This window comes from Sciurus carolinensis, chromosome 17, assembly GCF_902686445.1.
Source record: "Sciurus carolinensis chromosome 17, mSciCar1.2, whole genome shotgun sequence".
Classification (NCBI taxonomy): Eukaryota; Metazoa; Chordata; class Mammalia; order Rodentia; family Sciuridae; genus Sciurus; species Sciurus carolinensis.
The window spans coordinates 13519597-13543629 of NC_062229.1; the positions used below are offsets into that span (position 1 = coordinate 13519597).

The 24033-nt window shown below is 52.9% G+C and overlaps 1 protein-coding gene across 1 annotated transcript in view; it reads left to right on the top strand.

The window, feature by feature from the left end:
• Positions 1-4076: 4076 nt before the first annotated feature.
• Pde4a (phosphodiesterase 4A) overlaps positions 4077-24033 on the top strand; it is a 36147-nt gene continuing 16190 nt past the window's right edge. Inside the window, 1 exon segment of the mRNA XM_047531503.1 lies at positions 4077-4617. Coding sequence (XP_047387459.1) covers positions 4298-4617 — 320 coding nt within the window. The 5' untranslated portion in view covers positions 4077-4297.

Sequence of the window (24033 nt, forward strand, 5' to 3'; positions counted from 1 at the left end):
CCAAAGCCGCCGTCTCCCTGCGGCCGGCCCCCGCACATCGGAGCTATTTCGGGTTTAGGCATAAAAACCCAACAGCTCTGAGGAGACGCTTCCTCCGGCCCCCGGCTCGGACCACGCGCTGCACGCGGCCAGCTCTGGGAGCTCCCAGACTTCTCCGTGGGATCCCCGGGCGGGGAAGCCCCCGCGGGAAGGAGGGTGGGGGCTGGGGCGGCTGGGCCGCGAGCCTCCGGGCCCCCCAGTGGCCAAACCGCGCATTGACGCTGTCCAGAGCCCTGCCGTGCGTCAGCTGTCGTCCTGACAACGAGTCGGCGACGTCACCGAGTGGCTATGCGTCAGCAGCTAACTGACGTCACACCCCGGGAGAGGCTCTAGAGGAGGGGCGGGGCGGGTTTCTGGCCCCGCCAGCAGGGGGAGCACCCGGGAGCTAATGGCGGATCCTTCACTTGGTCCTGCAGGTGGCCCTGATCTGGGCCCACATGTCTCCCGAAGCCCCCACGACACGCTAGGTTGGCGGGATGAAGAGGAGTCGCAGTGTCCTTTCCGTGGCCGGGACCCGGGACGAGGTGCGAGAGGCGGGGCCTGAACTGCCATTGAGGCTAAGGCCTTGACAGGGGAGTGGGAGGGAGACGCCAGGGTGGAGAAGATGCGCACCCTCTGGTGACCACGGCTGCTTCCTGGGCTTGGTCTGGAGTCGCATCCCCTTATGCCTCCGTTTACTCCTTTGAATCCACTTTTTTCCTGCTGCCCAGATTAATAGACTCTCAGCACAGGGGTAGAGGGCAAGGTCTCTCTTGGAGCTTCTCAAATCGGGGGAGGATTTGGGCCAGAAGGTGGAGGGGTACAGGGCTGGGATCTTGAGAGTCTTAGATATGGGGGAGCCGAGAGGAACGCTAACATAAGGCCAAGAGGGGGCCTCTTAGACGTGGAGGGTGGGAAGTGTCCCTAAAAGGATGATGTGTTCTAAGAGTCTCACATGAGAAAGAGCTGGTAGAGATGTCAGGGTCCAGGGCTGGGAATCCAGAGGGGGCCCAAAGACATTGCGGCTCAAAGAGGCACCCACTAAAGGGGTGGGAGGCTCAGACTCACGGGGGTCACAGGGGTTATACCCTATACCTTCATCAGCTACCCCTCAGGTGGCTAGGTGGGAGTGTTCCTGGAGGGAGGGTCTCAGATCTTGCAGTCCAGGCCATGCCCCCATCCCACTGGTGTCCCTCTACAGAGGCCCCGCGAGACCCCTGAGCCCGGCGGAACCAACTTGTTAGGGGCTGACCTGCGTCGTCCTCGCCGCCGCCTCTCTTCTGGTCCTGGGCTGGGCTGGGCCCAGCCGGAGCCCTCCGACCCTGGGGTCCCACTACCATCAAGGCCCACCACGCTGCCGCTGCTGATCCCGCCACGGATATCCATCACCAGGGCAGAGGCTGACAGGTAGGCAGGAGGGGCACCAGATTGGGAGGTGGGGTGGAGGAGCAAGGCCACCTGGGCTAGGGCCAGTCATCAGTCCTTCCCAGAGTTTTGGGCTCCCTGTACTTTACAAAACTAGCTGAAACTTCTGTACTCAGGAGGGTCAGGCTGCCACAGTCTGCGTCCAGGCAACCTTTACAGCCGCTGGGAACCCCTTTTTCCATTTTCCAAGCCGCTGGGAACCCCTTTTTCCATTTTCCAAGCTGACTGAATCAGCAAAAGGCAGGACAGAGGAAATGGGTTTCAGCTTTCCTGTGCCCTGGGATGCCCCCAAATGCAGAGCCACGACAAGCTGGGGAACAGGTCTGTGACCAGTTTGTGAGGCACTTGCCTCTATTTCCCCTACCGGGAAGATTCTGTATCTCCCATGCTTTAAAAGGGGATCTTGAAGGAGGTTAGGACTTGAATTTTTCTTTCTTCTGGGGAGATGTGAGTAATATCTGAGAGCTCTAGCATCACATTGTATTTTCTACCTATTTCTCAACTGAGATCCTCCCAGGGCACCCCAATGCTCCACCCCCTTGGACCAAGGATGAGTCTTAAAGCCAAACAGCTAAGCTGGGCCTGGCTGCTGGCCTGCCCCTACCTCCCTCCGCATTCCCTGATAACCTCTGCTCTCTGCAGCCCCAGGACCCTCCTCCCCATCTACTAAGTTGGAGGGCTTCAGGGTCTCTGCTTAGGTCTTGACAGGGCTCATTTCCAGATGGGTGGGAAGTGACTCTTATTCTTCACCCTCCCCGATTCCTCCAGCCTCTGTTTGGTTCAGGTCCAGCTTGATCCATCTCAGGGCTCATCAGAACTCCAAATACCAGCCCTGACCCACTGCTCTGTGTCCTCCTTCTTCTGCAACCCCAGTTGTGACCTGGCCCTCATCCTCCGCGGTACCCATCCTCCATTCGGTGCCCTGGTGAAGGCCACTTCCCCCACCTACCCCCAAGAATTTGGCCCAGCTCAGGATCCTCTAATGATCTGAGAAGGACCCACAGCCCTTGCAAATCCCTTAGAAGCCTTGTGGGAGGTTCCTGAAAGAAGTGGGGAACACAGTTCTGGCTTCTGGGATACCCTGCGGCTGTTGATGGGGGGCCAGTTCTTGCTCCGAGTTCGCCTACGACCGGAGCCCCCTCTGGCGGGGAGAAAAGTGGCTGTGGAGGTTGGAAACGGGAAGGATTTTTTTTTTTTTTTTTTTTTTTTTAAATAAGAACGGCTCTGGAGGGGGGAGGGGAAGGGGATTGCAGACGGCGCTGCCTGCCCTGGGGAGCCCGGGAGAAGGGGCGCACGGGGGCGAGGGTCTGGTTCTCGCGACCAGCACCGGAACCTTTTTGGGTTTGAGGGAGGATCCGCCTTGGGGGCAGGGCACAGGGGCGCAGGAGCCCCCTCCACCCAGCAACCGCTGGGGCTCGGTCGGGGCCCGGGGGGATGGGGGCGCGCTCGGATCCCTCTCGCTCTGTGCTCGCTTGCTCGGCGCGGCGCTGGGGGAGGCGGGAGCGTGAGTCACGGCGACTCCCGATTTAGGTCCGGAAGGGGGGTTCTGCCCGCGGGGGCCGGGGGGACGAGGCTCGGCTGTTTACTCGCCTGAAAAGGGCACAGGGGTGCTCCCTGCGGCTACTGAGGATCTGCCTCAGTTTACCTCCAGCAGAACCACCTTAGAAGAGACACCGAGTGGTGGGCGGGCATCAGCGGTATCCACACAGGATGTCTTCCTGAAACCACACGGGAACTAAAGGGACACACCCCAGAAACAACCCAAAGAGGTCCCAGGTCGACCACACGTACGCACACAACACCCATATACGCCCTCAGGCACCACAGTCAGACTACGGGGGCAGAATTGTGTGCACAACTCGGCAAGCACGCACCGACCATAAAACACACCCATGCTCGTGGGAACACATACGCAGCCCCCGGACCACGGGAAAAGACCCCGTAGAGGCGTCCATCCTGCAAACAGACAGCACACGTACGCACACATCCTTTACCCACAGATACACAAGATGTACACACAGCGAAAGAGAGAGAAACAGGCAGACAGTAGCAGCCAACCACGTGCACACACACACTTTCAACCGACATCGAAAACACAGACAACACTCGGAAGGGGCCACGTGCGCTCACATCCCGCCCGGAGCACGCATCATCACCTTCCTCCGACCCACAGACAGGATTCCCGGCACACCGCCATTGCCCGATCCAGGAACCACTCCGGTGGCACTAGGACCACCCCCCCAAAAGCTCTCCCAGGCTAGGGGTAGAGGCGAGGACAGGCCAGCTCCCGACTCCGCCCCCTCCATGATGGACGGACTGACTGACACTCGGGCAACCAGTCGGGTGTCTTCTTCCCGATCCGATTAACCGTTTAACTCCTTGGTGCCCGTGCGCGCCGCGGCTAGGCAGGGCGCACTGGTGAGAACCGAGTTCCGGCGCCCCCTCCCCGCCGGGAGCGGGGCTCTGCGTGGGCGGGGAGGGCCCCCCTCCTTGGGTGGCTGCCCCCCACTGGCCCGGACCGAGGAGGAGGAGGGGGGCGGCGCTGACAGTCGCGGCGGGCGGGGGGCAGGGAGGGGCGGGACGGGGCGGGGGAGTCGGGGCTGGAGCGGAGCGGGGCGCCGAGCGCTGAGAGCGCAGCCGGGCTCGGAGCCGAGCTCCAGCAACCGACAGGAAGCCGCGGCGCCCGGTCCGGGGGCGATCGGCCCGCAGCGCCCCCCGGTCTTCCCCGGGGCGCCATGGCTCCACTGAGGCCAGGCGCACCCGCGGGGCTCCCGGCGCGTCCGCTTGAGCGCAGCTGAGCTAGGCGCAGCTTGGAAGGTCCAGGACCCCCGGGGTGCAGGTGGGGGCCGGCGCTATGGAGCCCCCGGCCGCCCCCTCGGAGAGGAGCCTGTCTCTGTCTCTGCCCGGGCCCCGGGAGGGCCAGGCCACCCTGAAGCCGCCCCCCCAGCACCTGTGGCGGCAGCCCCGGACCCCCATCCGTATCCAGCAGCGCGGCTACTCAGACAGCGCGGAGCGCGCGGAGCCGGAGCGGCCGCCACACCGGCCCATAGAGCGCGCCGACGCCGTGGACACCAGCGACCGGCCCGGCCTGCGCACGACCCGCATGTCCTGGCCCTCGTCCTTCCACGGCACGGGCACTAGCGGCGGCGGCGCGGGCGGAGGCAGCTGCAGGCGGTAAGACTCTGGGCTGAGAACGCGCGCGGAGCGCATAGGCGCGCAGAGAGAACGCAACTCGTCCCGCCGACCGCAGGGGGCGCTGTGATGCGGGTGGGGTCAGTGGAGTGGCGGGGGCCAAGACCCGGGACTTCAGCTGCGGGGGCGTCTGGGACCCGGTCCCTACTTGTGCACTCAACAGAGGGGCTCCTACTGAAGGCTCATGGGTCGGTTTAGGGGGCGCCATGCTGCATGTGTAATTTATAGTCTGGGGTGGGAAAGGGTCTGCAGCTTCAGGGGTCGGTGTTCTTGGTCAGTGATAGTGCAGGCCAGCTGCTAGACTGAGTACCACTTGGAGCGACATTCCTGGGAGCACCATACTAAGGACTAGACTCACGGTTTAGGGCATCCTAGGGAGCACTCTGTAGGGGCATCTGCAGGCTGAAGGACACTCCGGGTCCTCTTGGGGGGTGGAGGACTCTGCAAGAGGGGCATTGGTGGACTTGCCTTACAGCAGCTAGGGTCAGGAATCCAGAGATGCCCTTTTGGGGAGCACTGTATTGGGGCCCTCGTGTTGAGTTGGAGCCCCCCATCTCAGGGCAGGAGTCTTAGGGTTCCAGAGCTGCCCTGTGGCAGGAACAGTGCAGAGGGGCACACAGTCCCAGCGCAGGGAGAAGGAGTCCCTCTTTAAGGTGAAAGTGTAGTGAGGGTGTGTGTCTTGGGCTGTTCCCATGGTATCCTCTGGCTGAACTCACTTTGCTCTGGCTTTCAGTGTATGACCAGCTGCCCCCGCTGCCTTGGTGGTGTGTACCATTCTGGGGTCCTCTGACTTTGACATGGTGACTGTACTTGTAGGAGAGCGTAGTTGTAACGTGGTAACTGTGAGCTTCTGGGATGGGGATTGTGACAGTGTGACTGTGTGCTTCTGGGATGTTGTGACTGTCACAGGATGACTGTGTCCTCAGGGGACACAGTGATGGTGACAATGACTGTGTGCTCCAGGAATACGAGTGTTGCAGGGTGATTGTTTCTGCTCCTGGAACAGTGGCGATTGTGACAGCAAGACCGTGTATGCTTCCAGGACAGTGTGATTGTGACATGATGACTATGTGTGCTTCAGGGACACTGTGGCTGTGACAGGGTCACTGTGTTTCCTCATGGGACATGGTGATTGTGCCAGAGTGGCTGTGTGTGCTCCCAGGACACTGAATATGAGGTGGTGTCTGTGTTCCAGGGTCAGAGCCATAGGAACAGAGAGTGTTCCACAGATGTACGATTGATGATGGTGGCACTGTAATGTGTACCTTCTCGGGGACAATGTGTCAGTGGCTGACACAAACTGTCTGTGCTCCCTGGGACCATGTGTGACACAATGCGACATGCCTTCATCTGTGCTGGGTGCACTTGTCTGAGAGTTGGTGTTCTGACTTTGGCTGTGCTCCTGTTTACCCTGGACACCCCAAGAAGTGGTATCCTGTCTCCACGTGGCAGTCTTAGTGACTGCATCTACTCTGCCTGTATGTGCTTCAGTGACATGGGGACTGACAACTTGGCCCCACCCATGGGAGCCTTTCTCCTTGGGACATCACTCAAATGGTCAGATTTGGGCCTCCATCCCTGGAGTTCTGCAATGAGGTCTCCAGGCTGTGACCTTATTCTTCCAAGGGCTCTCTGGAGACCTTCACCAGCCACCACACCTCCCCAAGCCACCTCCACCTCCATTCTGGACACCCCCAGCTTCAGTACCTCTGTCCCCACCAAGAAACAAGTGTCATGGGCCCAGTGCACACAGTCTAATATTTCCCACAGGGAACTAGAGAAAAAACTAAAGGAAAACAAAGCTAAAATCAACAGGAAATGCCAAGACCAGGGGCAGTGAGCCAAACTGGCTCAAGTCACTGTCCTGAGAGACCAAGGAGGGGGTGGGGTGCTAGGAACCAGGCCCCATTCCCTTTTAAGGCTCTAGGGACTTCCCTACCCTGGTCTCTCCCGGGTGTTAGCTCTCAGGGGACAGTGGCTGAGTGGTAATAATTATCATTATTTCAGGGTATCCATCTTCTAATGGCTCACTTTTAGGCTTCATGCCACAGACTTTTACACATGTCCTCACCCCCAGTGCCCCAGTGTGAGGTATCCCTGTTGGACAGATAGGGAAACAGGCCAGAGAGGTAAAATTCCTTCTCCTTCCCCCTGCCCAAATTCATAATACCAGAAAGTGGTAGAGCTAGGATTTCAGTTCTGATCTGCCTGATGCCTGTGTGTCTTTGTATAAGTGTCTTGCCCTCTCTGAACCTGTTTCCTGCCTGTATAGTGGGGCTGTTGCTGGCGCTGCCCTGTGGGGCTCAGTTTGAGAGTTCTGTGAGCTCAAGATGTGTGTGAAGGATTCAACACAGTCAATTCTTAGTTATTGCTCAGGGAGCTGAGGCTGTGGTGGACATTGCTTTTTTGGAGTGGGAAGAAAAAAAACAGGAACTTGAACCACATCCCTGCATGGGCTCGTTTCCTTTTCACTGTGGGCCTGTGCAGTCTCCAGTGGCAGAGCTGGTCTACAGCTGGCTTGGAGGGACTGGCTGTGGGCACCCTCTTCGCCTCCCCCCACAAAAGGAGGAAGGGGACAGAGAGGCCTCCAGTGGGAACCTCCTTCCTGAAATGGGGCATTTTGCCAGAAAGGGGGTTCTACCACTGCACACTCAGGGGATTCCAGCGCTCCCCACTTTGGAGTTCATCCAACCACCAGAAAGAGGGTTCAACCCGCCCACTAGACTTGCATCCTGGGGACCCCCAGAGAGGAGGCCCTGTCCCCCAGCTGAGATGTCATCCACACCCCCCACCTGGGGATGCATGAGACGCGGCTCCTGGCTCGCCCTGCAAGGCTGAGTCATGGCACCGCCGCGATCTGTCAAGAGGCAGATGGAGCGGGAGGAAGAGGAGGACAAGGAGGGAAGAAGAGGGACTGCTTGAATTGGGGGCCAAAGTATGGACCTACCCCTCTCCCTGGGCCCCCAAACTCGCCATCCAGGAGAGCGCTTCCTGGCCCAGGAGCGGGTGGAGGCAGCCAGGCTCAAGTCTATCTCTGACAAGCGGTCTGTCTCCACCTGGGCCCTCGCCTCCCCTTGTCCCTGGCCATCCCACGTGCCTGGATGGGTGGTGGGAAGTCGGTCTCTCGGCGCGCCCTCCCTCCGCGCGCCCTCTGCTGGACGGCAGGAAAGGCACAGCCTGCTTGTGCGCTCCAGGTCCTCACCTGTCTCAGAAACGCTAGTCCCGGAGCAGACCCAAGTCGTTGCGCCACTGCCACGCAGTCCCGTATTATTATTTCATGCTTATTGAATTTTCTGCAGAGCGGGCGCCAGGCCGGTCGACCGCAGGCTGCGGGTGGGATCCTCTCCTTCCCGGGGTGGGACCTGACCGCTGCCCCATTCTCCACCTGGTAGCCAAGTGGAGAGGAGACGCCGCCTGGTGGACAGGAGAGGAACTTGGCGGAAAAGTTGTGGACGTGGAGTTGCCAGGTCTGTTCCGCGAGCTCGTGTCCCACGCCAGTTCCAAGGCCTCCCAACACCACCCTGCGTTTTAATGCGCAGCATCCTTGGCTGTGTACTCCTACCCAGAAAACAGAGAAGAAATGACTTGTCCAAGGTCACACAACGAGGAAGGGCAAAGTTAGGGTTAAAAACTAGGTTTCCTCCACTGCAGAGCAGTGGGTAAGATTCCAACGGAAGCCTCACTTGCTGACCTGGGACCAAAGTCCGTGCCTCCATAAGCCTCATTTTTCTCATCAATAAACGGGACTGAAAACTAAGAAGTTCCCACCTCAGGGCTGTGGTACCACTGAAATAGCTGACGTAGAGGCTGGGCAACCAGGACCTGTTTTGAGAAAGCATTTCCTCAAATGACATCAGCAGAGAGAAAGCTTGTGTCCCTCAAACCACAAAGTCAGTGCCATCTTTCACTGGTAACAGATTCACTACAAACTCTCCTGGGTTACAGGAAACTGGGGCTTTGGGGCTGAGGAAGCCACAGGCTGGCCTGGTGAGGACAGAGTTTTAAGAGGCATCTAAACCCACTGTTTTTACTCCTGATATGTTTGGAGCCAGCCTTTGCCCTTTGCTTGCTTTGTGAACCTTGTCTGCCAGAACCTCAGTTTCCTCGTCCATAACAGGACCATTCATTCTGCACATGCATCCTTGAAGCTACAGCTCAGAATCCAATCGACTCAGTCTTACTGTCTGGAGTTCTCAGACTAGTGGGTGAAGCAGAAATAGCAAGTAAAACCATCTGATAATTATAGATGGTGACACATGGAATGTGAAGAACAGAGGGATCCTGAGGTCAAGCAGGGCCTCTCCAAGGTGGTGACATTTGAGCAGATATCTAAATAAATAGAAGGATGCTATGTGGTATCTGAAGGTAGAGGGTGCCAGCTAGAGAGAACCGCCAGTGCAAAGGTCCTGTGGTGGGAAGATGAGCTGGGAGACAAGCATGTCTGGGGCATAGTGAGGGTTGAGTGGAAGGAAATGAGGAAGGAAAGTGATGGGCGGCTCATAGACTGTGGTCAGTGTGGGCTTCAGGTCTCTGCTTATATCTAGCTTCCTAGGAAGGGACAAAAGTCACTGGACTGGAAGAAGACTCATCTATAAAAACCCTGTGTAGCCTAGTGACTAAAATCCCAAGCTCTGGAGCCAAACACTAGGTTCATAATCCAGCTCTGCTCTTTTTTGGGCTGGATGACCCTGGCCAAGTCACTTCCCCTCTCTGGATCGTGGTTTCTCTATCTTTGAAGTTGACCTAGGAAGAAACCTGTTCCCAAGAGCTTACCAGCCAGTGAACAAGAACAGCCTTGCTTCCTGTTTGTACCAGAAGTGCGGTCCTGATGGGCAGTGCAGCGGGGACCTTAGTAGGACTAGGACCAGAATCCTCACTTGGGAGCTGTTCTTGCCTCTCAAGGATCTGGCAATGGCTGGAAATATTTTAGTTGTCATAAGTGAAGGGTACTACTGACATCTAGTGGGTAGAGGCCAGGGATACTGCTTCAACTGCTCAACAGTACAGGACAGCCCACCCAGGGCAAAATATTACCCAATCCCAATCCCCAGTGCCAAGGGTGAGAAAGTTTGAATTCTTAACAAGGAGATGAGAATCGGTTCTTGCTGGGGATGGGGTAATTTTAAAAATCATGTGTGTGTGTGTGTGTGTGTGTGTGTGTGTGTGTGTTGCTGGGGATTGAACCCAGGCCCTGAGCATGCTAGGCAAGTGCTCAACTGCTGAGTAACATCCCAGCTCCCCACTTCGGTTGTATGTAGAGAGCACAGATATGCAGCTGTCCCTTGGTATGCATGCTGGGGGTTGATTCCAGGACTCCCCACCCCACCCCAATCTGCAGATGCTCAACTTCCTTAGGTAAGATGGCACAGTATTTGCATAGAACCTCCGCACATTTCCCTGTGAACTTTAAGTCATCTCTAGGTGACTTATAACACTTAGTACAAGGTAAATGCACTGTACACAGTTGTCATACTATATTGTATAGGGAGTAAGGACAAGGAAAAAAGTCTGTACATGTTCAGGACAGACACTTTCGATCTGCGGTCGGTTGAATCTGAGAATGCAAAACCTGAAGCTACAGAGGACTGTACACACTGTGCTTAAATGGGCATTAACATTTCATGGGGAAGGCAATTAGGATAAAAAAAAAGTCTACTCAGGCTGTCCCATAGGGGGACAGTAATAAAATAGAAGGTGGCAAAGACTGGATTAGAGCCTGACTCAGTCACTCACCAACTATGTGACCTTGAAACAACCTTGAACAGGCCATTTCTCTCCAAGACTCAGATTTCCTATCTGTAAAATGGGAACAATAATAGTAGCACTTCCTGGGAGTTTTATGAGGATTAAATGAGATCTTTCCTGGAGGTACTGAATGCATAGGAAGCATTCTAAAGGGTTAGCTGCTATCCTGCCATCCCAGGATATTCATCATCTGTCCTCTAGCTAGTACACTGGCTTGCACACTATAAAGTCCTCAATGCTTTGTTAAATAATGATGATAACTGTAGCAAATGTTTAGTGCACATCTTTTTTTTTTTTTACACTGAGGATTGAGCCCAGGGGCGCTTTACCACTGAGCCACATCCCCAGGCCTTTTTATTTTTTAGTCTGAGAAAGGGCCTCACTAAGTTGCTGAGGGCCTCACTAAATTGCTGAGGTTGGCTTTGAACTTGTGATCCTCCTGCCTCAACCTCCCAAGTCACTGGGATTACAGGTGTGTGCCACTGTACCCGGCCACATCTACTCTTCTGAGCCTTTTGCATGTGCATTCATGAGCTGGGTATTCTTATTACATCCATTTTTACACCTGGGAAAACTGAGGCTCAGTGAAATGAAGGGATTTGCCCAAGATCGAATGACCAAGAAGTGCCAAAGACCAGACTCAAATCCAGGCCACCTGACTGGGCCTCATGGCATTGCAGCCAATAGCTAGGGAGGAAAAATACTTCACAGAGTTGGGACCCTGAAATAGACTGGTAGACTGGTCCCCTTTTTAAATTTAAAGCAAGCTTCTCCCCCATCCTTGGCCCCAAAGAACCACAGATTGGGGGACACTGAGGAATCATAACCAACTGACTGTTCAAAGTTTTCTCCTCTGTGAGTCTGTTTTCATCATCTGTGAAAAGGGGACAAATGTGCCCACAGAGTCACAGTGTTGGGCATGGAGAACCATTATCGGGCCCAACCCAGAAAGTCCCCATCTAAGAGTGCTATTGTGCCTGCTGCTGAAGGAAGGTGGGTTCTTGGGGCTACCTTGAGCTGTGGGGGCTCATTTCTAAAAGGTGCCTCATGAATTCTAAGGATTGGGCAGTGCCTTAGGGTTCCACCCTAGAGGCTATGGGCATGCTAGAGGCTTCTAGGCATATATATTTTTAAATATATATATATATATATATATATATATATATATATATTTTTTAGTTGTTGATGGACCTTTATTTTCTTTCTTTCTTTATATGTGGTGCTGAGATCGAACTCAGTGCCTCACACATGTTAGGCAAGTGCTGTACCACTGAGCCACAACCCCAGCCCTATGCATATCTTTTCTATTTTTTAATTGTTATTTTTAGTTATATATGATAGCAGAGTGTATTTTGACATATCATACATATATGAAGTTCCCATTCTTGTGACTGTACGTGTTGTGGAGTTATATCAGTCATGTATTCATATTTGAACATAGAAAAGTTAAGTCCAATCTATTCTACTGTCTTTTGGTCATATCTTAAGAGGTATAAGGCACATCTCATGAGCTGTGGGTAGCATTTTAGGATGTCCCCAAGGATTTGGGGTACATCTTAGATTCTGGCCTGTTCCCAGAGATACAGAGGAATTTAGGTGTGCCTCTGAGCTCTAAGGGGCACCCCAGGATTTTGGTGGCATCTTCATGGCAATGAGACGTGCCCTGAGTAGGAAGACACCCTTGAGGGTGTGTTGGGGCCTCAGCACTTGAGGATTTGGGGGATGAGGTGGAGCCATTCAGGGATTGAGGAACTATGGAAGCACTCTTGGGTCTGTGAAGGAATCTAGGATTTGGGGGGTTCACATGTGGTCTGTGGAAATGGCTCTGTGCCTGTGTGGGCTGCTACGGTGCTCTGGGGGGCAATTCTGCATGACTGAGGGATAATGGTGGTGTTCTAGGGAAGTTTGGGACATCCTAGGAATTGTGCTGGTGCTCTTGGGATCTGAAGGGTGCTCTTGTGGGCTCTCAGAGCACCACTGGGGTTTGTGGGTGCATCCTGGAATTCTTGGGATGTCCCAGAAACTATGAGGATACTGCTAGGAATATAGGACAGCTGGGAAACCTTAAAAGAGCATCAGGGTCTATGGGGCCTCTTAGAACACCTCTGGGTTTTGTTGGGGGAACCCAGGGATTTGGGGAGTACTCCTGGTTGTGTGGGGACCTCAGGGACAGTTGGGGCTCTCCAGGGATTGTGAAGACATCTGAGGGACTGTCAGGCCTCCCTTGAGGTCTGTGGGGCCTGTCAACACCATGGGAGGTTTGTGGGCACACCTCGAGATTTAAGGGGTGCCGCTGGGGTTTGTGGAAACGCTTCTGGCAATTTGGGGACGTCGGAAGGACTGCTGGGAGGCCCTGGGGTCTGCGGGGGGAGTCCCCTCCGCACTGGTGTGGGGCCCCGCCCCGGGGGGCGGCCCCAGCTGGAAGCCGGAAGGGCCGAGGCGGCCGCGGGGCGGGGTGGGGCCCGCGGGCCCCAGGGCTGGGCGGCCGGCCTGCTAGGGCCGCGCGCCGGGCGGGCGGCGCAGCTCCCCAGCGCCCGCCGAGGCGGGCCCGCCCCGCGCCCCTGCGGCCATGGCGCGGCCGCGTGGCCTGGGCCGCATCCCCGAGCTGCAGCTGGCCGCCTTCCCGGCGGCGGCAGCCGAGGACGAGGCGTTCCTGCCAGAGCCCCCGGCCCCGCGCGCGCCCCGCCGCCCGCGCTCTCCGCCCTCCTCGCCAGTTTTCTTCGCTAGCCAGTCCCCAACTTTCCGCAGGCGCCTTCGGCTTCTCCGAAGCTTCCAGGATTTTGGCCGTCAGCCGTGGGCCGGGTAAGTGCGCGCTGATGGTCGTGAGTTCGAAGCCCCTCTGGCCAGCTGGCGCGCGCTTGGGTCTGGGATCTGTGACTTGCTCTCACCAGTCTTATTTTTCTTCTTCCGTCACAAGGCAGAGATTAAAATCATCCTTGCCCGCCAGGGTTGCCGTGGAGACATCTGATAGGGCATGCAGTAGGCGCTCAATAAACGCTACATTCCTCCCACTTCCTGTACAAACCTGAAGCTGCGGTTACGCTTTGGGTGACTGAGGCCGACCTGCCATCCAAGGTGACCTGGGACATGCGTTCACTTCTGTTAGCCTCAGTCGATGGCCTATGAAATGAGTCCAGCGGTGCCCTCTGGGGGTTAACTCGCTGTGAGGCTCAGGGATGTTACTGCGTGCACAGAGCACTGAGGGCAAATGGAAGTTCCCTGCCTAGCCAGACCTGGGGTGGGCTGCGGGGCAGGAAGCCGGGGGTGACAGGCTTGTAGGCCACATCCGGTCTGACTTCTCAGTGTTTCCCCCAGACACGGACGTTGACAGTCTGGAGGTGGGCACGCGCTGGTGCTAGGACTTCTCCCGGTTCTCTGCCTCCTTCATTGCTCCCTATTCTACATTTACTTGTTTAGGACATAGACTTGAGGAAGGCACTGTGGGACAGGACACAAGCCCAGCAGCTGGCCCTGGGGAAGAGATGGGGGCGGGGAAAGAAGAGGAGGTGGAGCCAGGGCCTTTGGGAACCCCGCGGGGGGTCCGGAGGGGTGGGGATCAGCGTCTCTCCAGTTTCCCTCCTGTGCCTCTGTCTCCACCTCTGTCTCTTCTGTCTCTGTTTCTTCCCCCAGCTTCACCTCCCTGAATCTGTCGACCCTCCCCAGGGTTGTTGTCACCCGGCTGGGGCGAGTCCCGTTCCCCCGGGCGCTCACGGCGATCTGGGACCTGGAGCCCGCACCGCTCGACGTCAGGGCTGGGGGGGGAGTGGGCGGGGCCAGAGCCAGCGCGGGAGGCGGGGCTGCCCAGAGCCGCGAAAAGCGGAGTCCCGGGCGCCCCCGAGACCCGCGCGGGAGGGGGCCGGGGAGTCCGCCGGGCCGCTGCAGAGGGAGGCAGGCTTTGAACCCGCCCTGGCGTTGCGGACGCGCTGGGACGCCGACCGCCCCGGGCCGTCCCGCGGGGGGGCGGGGGAGGGTCACCGAGGCGGGGTGCCGCGCCGGTGCGGAGGCGGCGCCGCCGCCGCGTCCGCAGACACCTCGGGCCTGGCGAGCAGTGCGCTGCACACCACCGAGCAGCCGTCCCCATGCGAGCCCCGACGGCTCTTAGCTCTCATGCGCTCTAGCGCAGCGCCCCGGGCCCGGCCCCGGCCCCCTGCCCTGGCACTGCCCCCCAGCCCTGAGTCCCTGACCCACTTCTCCTTCAGCGATGAGGATACTCGTCGGCACCCGCCGGGCAGATCTGTCAGGTGGGTGGCCTGTGGCTAGTTGCATTCTTGGCGACCCAAGGGCGCTGGCTGCGCTGGGAAAGGGGACCCCGAGTGTGCCTTAGGGGAGTCCCTTTAGTTGCTTCCAGGATCTCATTGGGGTTGCACCCCCTTCCCTCGCCCTAAAGAAACAAGTGCTACTGAGGGTTTCCTGAATGTGGCGGTCCCCAGAGCTGATGCCGGGTTCTGCCCATTCCTACTTGCCCAAAGTGGGATCCCTTCACCCTCTTTGGTGCCCCCAAACCTGAGATTCTGGCATTCACCCTGACAGCAAATACGAGTGTCCAGCGTCACCTGGGCTCCACTCCCAGGCCACTGGCGGGGAGCCAGGGCCCTAAGGCCCTATGCTGCTACGTCTCCAACTTACCCCCTCCTTCTTGCTGGGGCTGCCAGGCTGAAAACCAAGCTGGAGCAGCAGGGGTGGGGAGGGGAGGTTCCTGGATACCTGGAGGTTATTTAGAAAAGGCTGGGTAGAGCTGGGGCCAGGAAGTGGCCTTTTAAGTTCTCTGGATTTTCTAGACTTGTCCTTACCACCCAACATCAACCCCTTCAGATACCTGGACACACACACAGTCTCCAGCATGGGGACACACAGCCGAACTCAGAAGCACACAGACACACCCACGTGCAGGGCATTCGGGGTCACCCTGTGTTTACTATACTAGGTGTGGGTCTCCTGGCTAGTCAGGGCGCCAAAAGAACCCTCAAGTGACCCGCAACCACACACAGGTGACACACAAACCACAGCAACTTCGGCCCACCCCTCCAACAGCTCTGTACACACTGCATTCCCCAGGATGACCCCTATCACTTAAACACACCCCCAGACCCCACACAAGTTCCTGTGGACTGGTTTCCATGTGTGCCTCATACCCAAGCAGTCACAATATCTGTGTGGCACCTCTCACGAGGTCACACAGACTCAGGAACACAAAGATGTAGACACACACAGGCACCTAGGCACCCACCAATACCCAACACCCCACACACAGATGCACAATTCCACATAGACAACTGTGTGCACACAGACCTCCCCCAGACTCATACACCGACACTCATTACACACACAGCCTCACAAACAGCCGTGTCAGCTGGCACCATGCACCCGTCTGGCAGACACACGCCAGCGCTCGCCACCAACCTCCCTGTGACCTTCACGGAGCAAATGCCAGGCCATTCCATAAAGGCTGCCTGGCACCTCCTGTGAGCAGTCAGGTGGAGAGGGGCAGGGAGCCCAGGGAGACACCAGGCCTGCCTTCCTTGTCTGACTTGGGTGGAGATGGACACCCACTGATTGTGATTTAGCTTTCAGATTGGTAGCCTGACTACCGGGTTCAAGTCCATGTTTTACCTTTCTCTGCCTCGGTCCCCTCATCATGAAAAGGGGGCCTAGTACAGTGCCTAGCACCAGGCCTTCAACCGCCTTCCCAGCTGTGACGTGTGCCCCTCGCCCAGCATCCCCTCCAGCCTGTTTGTTTCCCATCATCCCCACAGCTGAACACCCTCAGGCCAAGACCTGCTCCTGGATTTATGGTCTTCTAGAGGCTTGATTTAATGTCCTGGGAAACCAGGTAGGCAGGCTTGGGAGCCCCATGGACGTGGAGAGTGCCAGGTGGTCAGCCTGCCGAAGGAAAAGCAGACTGGTCTTTGACCTCTGATGGAGTTCCTGGGCGTGTGGCTGTGGTGTTGGCATATTGCCTGTGGCCCCTGAGCGTAGTTGTGACTCTGGGTTCCACTGAGACATCTCTGGCTGACTTTGGGCCACATGAACTGTCAGTGGCAGGCTAGGAAGGCCCAGGGATCTGATTCCCTGGGATAGCAGAGCCCCCAACCCCAGGCTGCAGTTCACCAGCCATGATCCCCTCCCCTTTGCCTGCCCTCAGCCCAAGGGACATCCACTCTTGAAGTACAAACATCTGAGCCCTGGGGAGCATCCTCTTCCCATCCGGGCCTCTGGGCTCTTGCTTACGTGAGTCGTGTCTCCTGGGGCAGCTGTATTTGCCAGCACCATGCTAGCTAAGCATCCTCTTGGGCTGTAAGCTTAGGTTCCTGGGTGGAGGGACGGGGGCCTCTGTGTAGCTATGTTCCTCTCCCCTGCCCAGTGGCACTCATCAGGGCCTCGGGAGACAGGACATGGTTCTCCGGACATGAGGTCACCAACCTCTGACCATCCCTCTGTGCCTCCGTTTCCTCATTTAACTGGTTGTTAACAGGACCCACCTCAAGAACTGGTGGCAGAAATAAATGCATACAAAGTCCTTCGATGGTGCCAGGCACCCAGCAAGAACTTAAGAAGTGTCTTAATACAGTTTGAATCTCCCTAATCCAAAAGTCCAGAATCCAAAGCTGTTTGCTGACCTGCCACAAGTAGAAAGTTTGACATCTGAAACTGTTTCATGCACAACATTTATAAAACATAAAATGACTTTGAGGCCATGTGTATAAGGTATATATGAAATGGAAATGAATTTTGTGTTTAGGCTTGAGTCCCCTCCCCAGGAAAGCTCCTTGTGTATGTGGAGCTATTCCAAAATCCAAAAAAGTCTGAACTCTGAAACATTTCTGGCTTCAAAATATATGGGATGTGACTATAGCTGATAAGGGTACTCAGCCTGCACTATGTCCCTGAAAGGGTGTGACCTGTCAGTCACCTCATGTGTATTGATGATAATGGGCATCATCTTCGAAGGACACAGTTGATGATATATGAGTATTCAACCTTGAGGGTGTTTTCATTTTTTATTTTTTGTGCTGATGATCAACCCCAGGACCTCACACACCCTAGGCAAATGCTCTACTACTGATCTTTACTCCCAGCCCACAGCCCAACGCTTTTTTTCTTTTTCTTTCTTTCTTTTTTTTTTTTTTTTTTTTTTTTTTTTTGGTACCAGGATTGAACCCAGGGTCATTTAACCACTGAGCAACATCACCAGCCCTTTTTTTTATATGTTTTATTTTGAGACAGGGTCTTGCTAAATCCTTAGGGCATCACCAACTTGCTTAGGCTGGCCTCAAACTTGTATTCCTCCTACCTCAGCCTCCTGAGCCTCTGGGGCAGTTGGATTACAGGCGTGTACCACGTCCAACCCAGCCCTATTTTTGAATATACTTTTTAAAGTTAACATATAATAAAAAAAATTCACCCTTTTCAATGTACTATGAGGTTTTTATTATGGTAAAATAAAGCAACTTATAATTTATCATTTTAACCCTTTTTAATGTACTGTTCAGTTCAATTCTCCATCTCCCCGCAAACCACTATTCCACTTTCTCTATGAACTTGACTATTCTAAGTGTCTCATATAAGTGCAGTTGTACAATATCTGTCCCTTGGTGACTGGCTTATTTGCTCTGCTCTGTTTTTCAAGGCATCCATGTTGTGGCCTGTATCACAATTTCATTTCTTTTCTTTTTTTCCCCTCGAACTTGCGATCCTCCTGCCTCAGCCTTTATAAGGTTGAATAATATTCCCTTGCATGGATGTGTCACATTTGTTTTTCGGTTCACCCCTTGATGGACACTTGGGCTTTTCCACCCTTTGGCTGTTGTGAATAGAGCTGCTATGACCATGTGTGTGCCTGTATCTTTTTGAGTCCCTGCCTTCAGTTCTTTGGGGCTCTTCCTAGACGTGGAGTCGCTGGGTTATATAGTAACCTCTGTCTACCTTTAGCTGCCAAACCGTTTTCCACAACAAATGCACCATTTGACATTCTCTCTGGTGCATGATGATTCCCACATGTCCAACTCCTCACCAGCACTTGACATTTTCTGATTTTTGTTTTCATTTGAGTAATAGCCATTTGAAGGGAGTGTGAAATGGTGTTGGCATTGTGGGGTCATTTTGTTTTGTGTTTGAGATGGGATCTTGCTGTGTTGCTCAAGCTGGCCCCAACATCTGGGCTCACTGATCCTCCTGACTTGGCCTCCCCAGTAGCAGGGGGACCACAGGCACCTGCAGTTGAGCCCAGTTTACATTGTGGTTTTGATTTGTGTTTCTCTAATGACTAGTGATGTTGAGTATCTTTCCTGTGTTTTATTGGCCGTAAGCACATCTTTGGAGCAATGTCTATTCAAATCTTATGCCTTTTGTTTGCTTGTTTGTTCCTTTTAGGTATACATGAGAACAGAGTGTGTTTTGACATATATTACATTTGTGGCATATAACTTACTCTAATTAGGATCCCATTCTTGCTGTTGAAGATTATATGGAGTTTCACTGGTGGTGTATTCATATGTGAACATAAGAAAGTTATGTCCAATCCATTCTATTGAGAGGAGCAGTGGGGGTTATTGAGGGGAGCAGCGGGGGTTTAACCCAGGTGTAATTTACCACTAAGCTGCATCCCCAGCCATTTTTATTTTTTATTTTGAGACTGGATCTCACTAAATTGCTTGGGGCCTCACTGAGTTGTTAAGGCTGGCCTTGAATTTCGGATCGTCCTGTCCTCGCCTCCTGAACTGCTGAAATTACAGGCCTGTGCCACTGCACCTGGCTCATGCCATCTTTGAATGGGGTTTTTGTTGTTGAGTTTTAGAAATTTATAATCTGAAATATTCACTCCTGGTCATATATATTATTACAGTTTTTTTTTATTTACAATTTCTATGTGTGTATATGTGTGTGTGTGTGTGTGTGTGTGTGTGTGCATGCTTGTGCACAGGGCATGGGTTGAACCTGGAACCTCAAGCATATTAAGCAAGAATTCTACCACTGAGCTACTTATGGCCCTTAAAAATACTTTTTTTTCGGGGGAGCATCAGGGATTGAACGCAGGGGTATTTAACCATTGAGCCACATCCCCAGCGACATTTATTTTTTTATTTTGAGACAGGGTCAAAATCTAGGCCTTGCTAAATTGCTGAGGCTGGCTTTGAACTTGGATCCCCCTGCCTCAGCCTCCTGATTCGCTGGGATTATAGACATGCGTTCCCACACCCAGCTTAAAAATGCTTTTGATTTGAGTGTTAGTTGTTCGCAGTACCTGGTGGAAGAGCTCAATACCTTGGGAAGGCAGAGCACAGCAGCAGGGGCTAGACCTGGTTGTGGAGGTGGTCATCCCTGGGGGTGACCTCAGGGATGAGAAGAGTGGGCGAATGTAGGGTACCATCAAGACTCTTGACAAGGTCCTTCTCTGACGCTCAGATAAAAGGCCCAGGAAGCTAGCCAGAGGCCAGACGCGGGGGGATGGAGGGAGCAGTACTCACTTGGCCCCCTAGACCCTTGTCTTAAAGAAACCAGCTGCCTGAAATGGGGACAAGGGAGAACCGGCCAGGAGTAAAGGCCAGTTGCAAGGAGTATCCAGGAGAGACAGTGGCTCACCCATTCTTGCTTATAGAGAATAGATAAATCCCTCCATCTTCAAAGATAGGGGGTCCCCAAGATCTTTAAAGACGAAAGGCCTAGCGGAGCCATCTGACGGGCGGTGAAGTTGTATCTCACTGTCTTGACTTGCATTTTCCTGATGACTGCTGAGGTGAGCGTCATTTCACTTGTATATGTATATTTTTTTTCTGGAGAAACGTTGGTTCAAGTCCTTTGCTTATTTTTAATTGGGTGGTATAGATTGTTAAAAATTTTTTATCTACTTGTTCTAATTAGTTGTACATGACAGTGGAATACATTTATACATTTTGATAACTCATACCTAAATGGTGTTGAGCTGTAGAAGTCTTCATATAGTGTAGCTATCAATCCCTTCTCAGATATATGGCTTGCAGCATTGTTCTCCATTCTGTCCTCTGGTTCACAGACGTTCTTCATTCTGTTGAAATCAGTCGATTCTTCTGTTGCTTGTGCTTTTGGTCTCATTGCAATAAACCACTGTCAATCCAGTGTCATAATTTTTTTTTTTTAGTTCATTTCTGGGGATTCACCCAGGGGCACTTTACCAGCCAGCTGCATCCCCAAACCCTTTTAATTTTTTTGAGACAGGAGCTCCCTAAGTTGCACGGTCTGGCTTTTAACTTGCAATCCTTTTGCCTCAGCTTCCAAAGTAGCTGAGATGACAGTCATGTGCCTTTGCACTTGGCCAATGTCATAAAGCTTCTAAGAGTGTCATAGCTTCAGCACTTACATTTAGGGATTTCATTCATTGTGAGTTAATTTTGCTTATGATCACAAGATAAGGTCAACTTCCATTTTTTTTTTCTTTTTTGCGGTGCAGGGGATTGAACCAGGGCCTTGTACTTGCAAGGCAAGCACTCTACCAACTGAGCTACATCCCCAGCCCTCAACTCCATTTTTTTGTGTATAGATATCCAGCTTTCCAGTCACCACTGGACTGGAAAGACTCCTTTCTCCATTGAATGGTCTCATTAAAAGATCTTTATATCATATGTGCAAGAGTTTATTTCAGGGCCCTTTACTCTATTTCATTGGTCTTTATGTCTTTATTGCCAGTACAATGTTACAATTACTGTAGTTTTGTAGTACAGTCATTTTGAAATCCGGATGCATGAGTCTTCCAACTTTGTCCTTTTTTTTCAAGATTATGTTGGCTATTTAGGGTCTCCTGAAATTCTGTGTGAATTTATTTTTCTGTGTGAATTTTATTTTTATTTTTTATTTTTGGGGGTACTCTGGATTGAACTCGGACATTCAGCCACTGAGCCACATCCCCATTTATTTAGAGACACGATCTCACTGAGTTGCTTAGTGCCTCACTTTTGCTGAGACTGGCTTTGAACTCACAATCCTCCTGTCTCAGCCTCCCAAGCCACTGGGATTACAGGTGTGCACCACCACACCTGGCTTTCTGTGTGACTTTTAAGATAAGTTTTTCTATTTCTACAAAAAATATTTTTGGGGAGCTAATAGGAATACATTGCTTTGGTAATGTTGACATCCAAACAGTATTAAGTCTTCTAATCCACGAATATGGGATGACTTTCTATTTATGCCTTCTTTAATTCTTTTCAGCAATAGCTGGGTTTGGTGGTTAGTGCCTGTAATGCCAGCTACTTCAGTGACTGAGGCAGGAGGATCACAAGTTCCAGGCCAACCTGGGCAACTTAGTGAAACCCTGTCTCAAAGTAAACATAAAAAAGGCTGGGGATTGGGCTGGGGATATAACTCAGTTAGTAGAGTCCCTGCCTCACAAGCACAAGGCCCTGGGTTCAATCCCCAGCACCACAAAAAAAAAAAAAAAAAAAAAAAAAAAGAGACTGGGGATGTGGCTCAGTAGAAGACCACCCCTGGGTTTGATCCCTAGTAATGGGGGGAGGGTTTCTTTCAGCACTATTTCATAGTTTTCAGTATCACATTTTTTGCATCTTCTGATGTTTATTCCTAAGTATTTTATTTAGTTTGATGTTATTGTAAATGGAATGTGTTTCCTTTTCAGACTGTTCATTGTTAGTGTGTAGAAACCACATAGGGTTGGGGATTTATCTCAGAGGCAGGCTCTGGGTTTGGTCCTCAGCTCTGCTTTTGTATCCTGCAGTGTTGCTCAATTATTGCTAGTACTTTTTATTATTGTTGAATTTAGTACTCGATGGTGTAAATCTGCTGCAGCTTATTAATTCAGTTGCTGGACATTTGAGTTTCATATTTGATGGTTATGGACAAAGCTGCTATAAACGTGTGTGCAGGTTTTTGGGTAGACATATTTCATGTATCTTGGGTATATATATAGAAGTAGATTGTTGGCACATGTATGTTTAAAAATGACAAACTAGCCAGGCACAATGGTGCACACCTATAATCCCAGCTGCTTGGGAGGCTGAGGCAGGAGGATCACAAGTTGAGGGCAGCCTCAGCAACTTAGTGAGACCCTGTCTCAAAATAAACATATAAATAAAAAGAGCTGGGGATACAACTCAGTGGCAAAGCACTTGCCTAGCATCTTGAGGCCCTGAGTTTGATTCCCGTTATAGGGAAAAAAACAAAACCCTGATAAAACTGTCTTCCAAGTGGCTGTGCCACCTGGCGTTCCCACCAGCAATGTACTGGGGTTCCGGTGGCTCTACACCATTGGTATTGTCAGTTCTGTTTGTCCGTCTGTTTCAGCCACCCTGGTAGGTGTGAGGTAGTAGTCCATATTTACTTTGGTGCTGGGGCTTGGCACCCAGGGCCTGGGCAACAAGATGACACCCATCACTGGGCCACACCCCAGCTCAAGGCTCGCTCTCTAAGGACCCCCAGGTCCCACCTCTTTGTTTTATATTACAAAAGTGAAAGGAGTAGGATTTACTCCAGTGTGAGAATAGAAACAGAACTCTCGGAGGGCCAGAGGAGACCCCAGTAGGGGTGGCCTAGGCCCCACCTCTTAACAGCTCCACACTGAGGACCCAGTTCCCAGCCATGAACCCCTGGAGGACACGTGCCCAGCATATTCTAACACAGCCAAGTTCTTTGTACTTTCCTCTGTCTGTAACTCACCTTTTACTCTTTGGGCAGTGTCTTTTGCAGAGCTGAAGTTTCACAGTGACGTTGAAGACTTTTTAAGTTTTGTTTTCTTTTCCCGCACTGGGGGTTGAACCCAGGGGTGCCGTGCTACTGAGCTGCCCTCTGGCTGACCTGCAGCCCATCCTCACTTTTCTTTTTACATTGGCTCCCTGGTGCCCAGGGACATGGGCTCTCTGAGTTGAGGAGGCAGAGGATTGGAGTTAAAATTTTAGTCTGAGTGCACATTCTGATCTTGCCATGATCTTGCTGTGTGACCCAGACTACCTATTCTCCAGCCTGAACCTTGGTTTCTTCATTTATAAAATGAGCCTCAGAACGAGCCCACAAAGAAAAGACTCAGTATATGGAAACTGGTATTTCTCTCTTGGTCTAGGGTATTTCCTTATTTCTTAACAGAAAGCCCATTCCAATAGCATCCTTTACTGACCCTTAGTAGGTCTCCTATGCTCTGTCCTGCCCACTTTACCCCCACCCAGAGCATAGTCTGAATTCCACTGACCAGTCTAACCCCCTTGCCTTCACAATGGAATGACAGACCAGAGAGAGCAGCAACTTTCCTGAGGTCACACAGCACAAGGTGCAAGTTGTAAGTACCTGACTTACCCCTGTCATCCTCAGCTCTCCATATCGACTGCTTGCTGAGTCCAGTCTGAGACTGATAGACTTGATAATCGTCCATCTTTTTTGAGCTCTGTGCTAGTCTTTGTTCTGTGTTAGTGCTGGTAACTTAAATGACTCAGAGAGGGTGCTGATTCCTTGGGTGGATAAGGAAACTGGTGCATTACCACCCCTCAACCTTACGCAGCTGAGATATAACACAGCTGGGGTCTCCCGGCCTCACCTTGAGGGGTCTCTGTCTCATCATCTTCATTGCTTCCACCTCCACTGCCCTGTAGCTGTCTGTCTCTGTCCTATCTCCACTCCAACCACACCAACTTCCTTGCTCGTCTTCAAACAAAAAATAAATCCTATCAGGTGCTGCAGTGC